The 7,300-nt window shown below is 44.4% G+C and overlaps 1 protein-coding gene across 1 annotated transcript; it reads right to left on the bottom strand.

Annotated features, from left to right (window-relative positions):
* Nucleotides 1-507: 507 nt before the first annotated feature.
* Nucleotides 508-6,414, bottom strand: LOC123405957. Its single transcript, XM_045099465.1, has 2 exons — nt 6,210-6,414; nt 508-2,942 (listed from the first exon to the last, which is right to left on the bottom strand). Exons 1-2 carry the CDS (start codon nt 6,266-6,268, stop codon nt 767-769), a joined length of 2,235 nt encoding a protein of 744 aa, XP_044955400.1. The 5' UTR covers nt 6,269-6,414; the 3' UTR covers nt 508-766.
* Nucleotides 6,415-7,300: the final 886 nt, after the last annotated feature.

The following is a 7,300-nucleotide window of genomic DNA, read 5'->3' as shown; positions in this document are numbered from 1 at the left end:
AGTGTATTGTATAAAAAATAAATGAGAGGGTTTGAGAAATTGTTGACCCGGTCAAAATCGAATGACCAACTTCTAATTGGAGACCTCAATTGATTGTGAGGTCTCTAATCCTAGAAAGAGTGTATTGTATAAAAGAAAATTAAATGTGAGGGTTTGAGAAATTGTTGACCCAATCAAAATTGAATGACCAAATTCCAATTGAAGACCTCAATTGTTTGTGAGGTCTCTAATCCTAGAAAGATTAGTCATATAGTATATGGATCCAAATAGGGCCTTAGTCCTTCCCTTGACTAACAATTAGTCTTCCTGTTAATTCATCTGTTTGGATCATCTAAGGACTAAAATTAGTGGTATGAATCCGAACAGGGCTTAAATTGCACCCCGTTCATCATAAGATCGAGCCACTGATTTGAAGACACAATTACGCACTCCCTCGTAATGAAATATAAGAACGTTTATAGATCTTATAATTCGAATACATACAATCAAAACATATGGAATCCGAAGGGTAAAAGTTCAAATAGGAAATTAACTCGTACAATCCAGTTATCCAAACATATGGAGACAAGGATACTTTCACATCCCTCATAAAAGGATACTTTCAAATAGGAAATTCAAAAAATCACAGAAAAATACTCGTACAATCCAAACATAATAAATTAACTCATACGGAGTACAATCCAAACATAGTAAATTAACTCGTACAATCCAAACATAGGCTGGGTAAAGATCAAATAGGAAAGTCAAAAAATCACAGAAAAAAATGTTACGAATATATATTCCCTGCTTCAGGAAACAAGGATACTTTCACATCCCTCATAAAAGGCACGCCTACCATAAACAGGAGCATCTTGATATGCGTCACAAACTCGCCACCGGTGGCCAGATGCTTGGCGTGGAACGCAGCCCCACAGTTGTACGCAACGTAACAAAGCATCTCTAACCACACCGCGGAGATGAGCTCCCAACGATCGCCCGCTTCTCCAACCTTAAGAAGGTCCGAGGCCACCCGGCGAGCTCGATCAAGCACGGGGTAGTAGTTTTCATGGAAAAAGGAGCTGTCCTCATCACGAATCTCCTCGATCACTTTCTTCCGATCATCAGATCCTCCTCCTCCGCGCTTCTCCTTCTCAAGCATCCAGCGTGACACCTCTTTCTGGCCCCTAGTCACCACGTAATGACCTTCACTTCCGGCCATGGCGCCGCAGTCTGCAACGAGGTACATGACGTAGTTTGACAGCTCTTTAATAGACTCTCTCAGCTCCGACAAGCTTCCTTCTACATCCTCATGATGAGATGAACCGCCGTCTTCTAAGTGCTCCTCCTCGTGGGATGAAGAATCACCGCCGTCTTCTAAGTGCTCCTCGTCGCCGTCTACCGCAACATCGTCCGTGGCGAGCAAGCATATGTCCGTCACAATGTGCCAGAGAAGCACACTCGACACGAACTCCAAACCTTGGATGTTACAGATCTGGAATACCTGATGATGGTTTGCACCGTCTTGCTTCGCTTCAGCCACCCATTGCGCCCACTGGCCCCGGAATTTGCCAACGCCAATGTCCCATTCGTTGATGTGTGGGGTGGAAGCTATGTCAAGCAATTTATCAAGGATGAGCTTCTTGAGCTCGGGAGAGACGCCGATATGTGTGATCTCCCGGGGAACACCGATGATACCAACCCAACGCATGGCCCTCCGCAACAAGCCAGTATCTTGTTTCTCCTTGATGCATCCTCGGATCATGTTGTATTGTGCCATTTTTGCCGACCACTCTCCTTTGTTTCCGGGATGGAGACGCCTGGCTACGTAGAGCAATCCTGTGATAGCACCAGGAATATCTCGGCATAGCGGGCACGTTAGCGACAACGAAATGATGGTCTTGTATGCCCAACATGAAGAGATAAATGACATGAAGATTGAGCATGTCTCCAATATGACGGCGCCGACAAGCAGCACGTAAGATATGATGACGTCAGTTGTGTCATGGACATTACCACCGGTCATCATTCCCCTCACGAACAACCCAAGCGCCACCGATGGTAAGGCAAGAGCGATGATCCGGTGGAAGATGTTACAGAATGGGAGCATGTGGAAATGGCGCGCGCCAAACTTTGTGTACAAGTAGTCATAGATCAAGGAGAGGTTGATCTCAGCCAGCTTGTACGCCATGTGGACTCTCTCCTCCGATGATTGGAATACCTCTACCGCCTGCTTGATGTCCTTGATATCTTGAGGAATCAGAGAGATTGAAGGGGTCATGTCCATCAGAAAGTGGAGGCTCAGTTTGAAGGCCTGAGCCGCCACATCCAGGATGACCTCGAAATTCCTCTCCTGCTTCTTGGAAATCACAAAGCACAGCTGACCGTAGTACCCCGGCGTGTCCCAGACAGCATGGTTGGACGCACGCGCAACGAGTTTTGAAGTAGAGCGGCTTGTTCCAGGCGCCACTGAGCCAGCTCTCCTGAGTGTCCAGATCCTTTCAGCGTACTTCCCCGTCCCGGCAACGAACACGAGCACCATGGGCAGCACGAGCCATCGCTCATTATTATCTCCGCTGAGCTGCTTGGTGACGACGTAGGTGGCCATGGGTACCTGGGTGACGAGGCTGAGAAGGTGGCGCTTCCACAATGCGTTGTCCTCCATGGAGAAGGCTGTCATGGTCTCTTGCCCGCCGAGATGGAGCAGTAGGAATGGCGCCCAGAAGAGGGCCAGGTGGTTGTTGCTGCCGCCGCCCCCACCCCGGAGGGTGAGGCGGCCCAGGATGTAGACGGCGAGGGAGTCGGCTGATAGGTAGGCGAGCCACAGCAGCACGCTGAGTACTCGGGAACAGTATCGCTTGCGGAAGCCGGAGAAGAAGAGGATGAAGACTTGCAGGGAGAAGCTGGCCATCACCATGCACTTAAGCTCCCACTCATTGAGGAATTGATGGGCAGGTGATAGTGAGCTGATGTAATAATTAAACACTAAATTGAATTACTGCAAGGACAATATGAGAGACCAATAGTGGTCCACTGAAGGACAATATGAGAGACCAATAGTCTCATTAGTATGCGAGATGAAAAGCAATCTACGACATTTACATAGTCTCAAAGATGCCAAGGATTCCAGACACCAAAAATAAAGGCCTCTAGACAGTGTACGGGTTCATTTAAATTTTAGAGATTTGTTAGTTCTCAGTTAACTGAGATTTTCTGCAGTTTTCTCGGGTCACATTTTTGGAACAAATTAAATGTATATATAATATTTCTCGGGTCACATGTAGTTATCTAAAAATATTTACTTTTAGGAACGAGTATATTTGAAGATCGAGCTCCATGGACGCCATGAAGGGAGTATATTTGAAGACCGAGCTTCATGAAGGGAGTAGTAAATATGCGAATGTATTTGGGAAGAACTCGGAAATTGCTTTTGAAGACCGAGCTCCATGGACGCCTTGAAATGCAAAATTCAGTATTTGTGAAAAATCATATCTTTACATTTAAAAAAAATAAAAATAATAAAGAGATAGATGAAGGCATAATGCATCAGTGTTGAAATTTGAAGGATGAAGTGCATTGAAATGAGGGCTGAGCAAGAAAGATAAATATGAGGCTTTTTAACACATAATACTATTCATTCTATGTGACCATGAATTTGCCTATCAGACCCTGAATTTGTCGTTTTTGAACAGGTCGCATTTCATATATTTCTTCCTGAAATTTTGTACACATATGCATCATATCTTGTTTAGTTGTACAAAAAAATCATATTTTTTGAAAACAAAAAATTTGAATTTTGAGTTTTTCAAAAATTACACCTTCATGAAGGCTGAGAGACAAAACGTCATTCTCAAAGAAACTTCCCTTCTTAATTATTTGTCAATCTTAAGTATTCCCTTTGTCTGGGTTAAGTAACCCCGTTGGTGTTCGTGTCAATTTTTTACCGTATGTTTAGTTTATAAAATTTCAGGTTCATGTATCAAACATAATAACTTTCTCTAATGATATAAATTCTTTTACATACATGCTATATTTTGTTAGTTAAATTTATGGCTATTTTTTTTACCTAACATAGATGGAAGACTTGTAAACCAGAACGGAGAAGTGGCACTGATTGACTATTTTTAAATCTTCTTTTTTTAACAGCTCATCAATCTTAAGTGGTACGGATTGTCTATTTCTAAATTGTCTCTTTTCATTTTATTGTATTAATAGAATAACTTAAATTTATATTTCCAACAATTTAACCCATAAAATCGTTAACGAGGCATAAAGTATTTTTTTACTATTTATTGTCATAACGGAATTGCCTGAATTTGAATTTATCCAACAGACAGTTAACAATGTACAAAGTTTTCTTACAAAAACATATGGTATTAACAACATGCGAAAGTTTAATCGTATGCTCAATATAGCTAATAGCAGACCCCACCCAATGGTCAACTAGCAGATCCATTATTTGAAACAGGAGGGAGGGACGGAATTGGACTAGATAAAACACACAGTCATCTCAAAAAGAGAAGGCGTGGGAATCTTGCCCCACATCTGCTTATACATGATGAGGTCAGATGACTTTTTTGATTGTACACCGGCCACCATAGATATCCTATCCCCTCTCATTTCTAGTTGCACATGGTCAGGTCATATCATGTAACCTAGATTAGGTGCATATAGTGCTGCCTATGGACCATGGTAACCGACGCAAATTCCCACGGTAATGAGGTGACGAGAGGAGGGCTAATTTGAGTAACTTTGCTAGTTACTGTAACATCACATTTTTTATACAATATGAGTTTATAACCTAATAAATAAAGCTTAAGTCGTCGCCTTTCCCAAACAAATTTGGGGTTCCTCTGCGTCTCAATGGCGCCTATGCCGACGCAAGTCCATCTCGTCTCTGTTAGCCTTAGGACCATGGTGGTGCGCTGGATCCCAGCCCTTGCCGGTGGAAGGGCTTCGTTTTTATATGTTTCTTCGAGATTTGATAGAGGCGAAATGATGATGGCTTCCTGAAAATGAAATAAGGTTCATCCTTCCTAGCCCCCACCCCGGTGGTGCGTCTAGCATCATGGGTGAACGTGTGGAGGTGTGTCTTTCAGTGGATCTGTATGTGGTCGATTTGTTTGGATTTTATCGTAGTTCGTCTACGTTCATGTGTTTTTAGGTTGGATCTTTTCGATGTTTGCTGTTTTGATGTGTTGGTCTATAGGACCTTGGAACCAAGACTTGTACTACTAGAATCTTTGTTCGGCTCATGACAAAAGAGGGACGAAAAAGTGACAGGACTTCGGCTCAATTCATTGTTTGTAATTTTTAGTCGCATGTTGCTTTTAGTCTTGAAAAGAAGGAGACAGCACATGTGCTTTCCTCTCCACGCCAACGTCGGCCAGACTGCCCGACAGCCAGTCTAATTGGAACAGACACACGACGACTCTGTCAGTCTTGAAAAGAAAGAGACAGCACTATTTTCTCGAATGCTTTGTCCCACAATTAATCTCCCATTAAAGCATGGTTAATAGTATAGTCAACTGCTGGCTATAAACAGTCTTATAGCTAGCTTGTACAATAGTTAGCTATAAAAAATACTACTTTTATCATATATGATGCACCTTTGATTCTGACCAAGCATCTAGGAACACGTGCTAGAGCCGGCTTTTCACGAAGAGCCCGCTTTCCTTCTGTCTCATCTTCTCTATCATCTAACTTAATAAAAATATAATATTTTAATCCTTACAGCATGCTGACTGTACCTTATTGTACTTGCTCTTACACTCCTTTCGTTATATCTCTGTCTCCTCCCCGTCCTAGCTATATTTTCTCTTGAATAAACTAGCTAGGACTAGGATCACACTCTACCAGGACAGATAGATAGATGCTACGGGATTGAAATGGAAGAAATTAAACAAGTTTGTTGTGGGAAGCCGGGAAGCTGAGGCCGGCAACTCCCCTTGTGTTGTGCTCCTCGTCTCCGTTAGACAGGCCTAGCTAGCGGGCGGCCATTTCCGGCGAATACAGCATAACGGCGACAAGATCTGGTGGCGTTTGCGAGCTAGGCCATGTAGCTTGATCGGAAGGAGATCTAGAGATAGAGCAAGCACGTAGTAGGGAAGAATGAAGCGGGGATTAAAGCGTGGGTTCAAAGGCTAAGTGTTGTGCGTGCGGGCTGGAAATCGAATGCAACTCCGATATATGATTATAAAATACGGAGTACAAGGTAATGCAAGTTTAGTTACCTGCGTTGAGCTGTCTGATGAAGGACACCAACTTCTTGGACCTCCCTGAGCGTCCTCATGCCGGTCGAGTGGAGGAGCCGGCAACCTTACAGGAAAGAAGGCCAAGTAAAGCACGAGCTGGTGGTGGTGGCCTGGTGGGTAAGGGGTATCAACCAGTGACCCAGATATGGTTCTGAATTTATGAAGGAGAAAGGAAATCGTTCGCAGTGGGTCCACTTTGCCTTCGCCTTATCCCATCACCATTGACTGGGACACCGGACGCCGCATCTCTTATGAGGGCAACTCCAATGTGTCGACCCAAACGAACGCGGAATTCTTTAGTTTCAGTCTGCCGAGCGGCTGGGTGTGGTTGTGGCCGGTTTTTTGCTTGGACTTGAAGGGCTAATAGCTCAGATGCGACTTCTTTCCATCGAATTGGAAGGAGTGTGACGTTTTTCGACATAATAACTCACGTGAGATGGATCAAAGCGTGTAAATAGCCCACACCACACAGGCGTTAAAACCTTAGTCAACTAGTCCAATTTGCGTTAAGACATGTCCTAACTAATTTGCACCCAAATTAATTAGCACCGCATCCCGTCAAACTGCCCGCGCTCCACCCGCCCGACCTGAACTGTCCCAAACTGCTCGCGCTCCATTCTTCAGCTCCGGCGGCGGCGGCAGCAGCGGCGGAGGAGCCCTCTTTCTCGGCGGTGGCGGAGCCCCCTTTCGGTGGCGGCGGCCATGGTGGTGAGTGAATTCGATACTCTAGTCCCAATCCCCTCCACCTGTTTGTAGATCTAAGCTCTCTGTTTTGCTTGTTAAAATCGATAGAAGGTGAGAGTGGGCGGCGCGGTGAGAGGAGCCCATGGTCAGGTCGAGAGGGAGCCGCCAGATTCAGCTTCGAACAAGTAATGTGCCTCCCTCCCGCCCATTTGTCAATGCAATTTAAGGCCTTCTTTGCTCTGTCTCACATGCCCGCCTATAACAGAGGGGATGCTGCTGAAACCTTCAAATTTGCAATCAATTTCTTTCCATCGACGACAAAATTAGTTCATGGTAGCATTCAGGACATCGAGAAAGACACAATTGTGAAATGGGAGGTTGATTGT

The sequence above is a fragment of the Hordeum vulgare genome, chromosome 6H, assembly GCF_904849725.1.
Source record: "Hordeum vulgare subsp. vulgare chromosome 6H, MorexV3_pseudomolecules_assembly, whole genome shotgun sequence".
NCBI lineage: Eukaryota > Viridiplantae > Streptophyta > Magnoliopsida > Poales > Poaceae > Hordeum > Hordeum vulgare.
The sequence above is the reverse complement of the archived record's forward strand: the minus strand, read 5'-3'. Positions and strand labels throughout refer to the sequence as shown.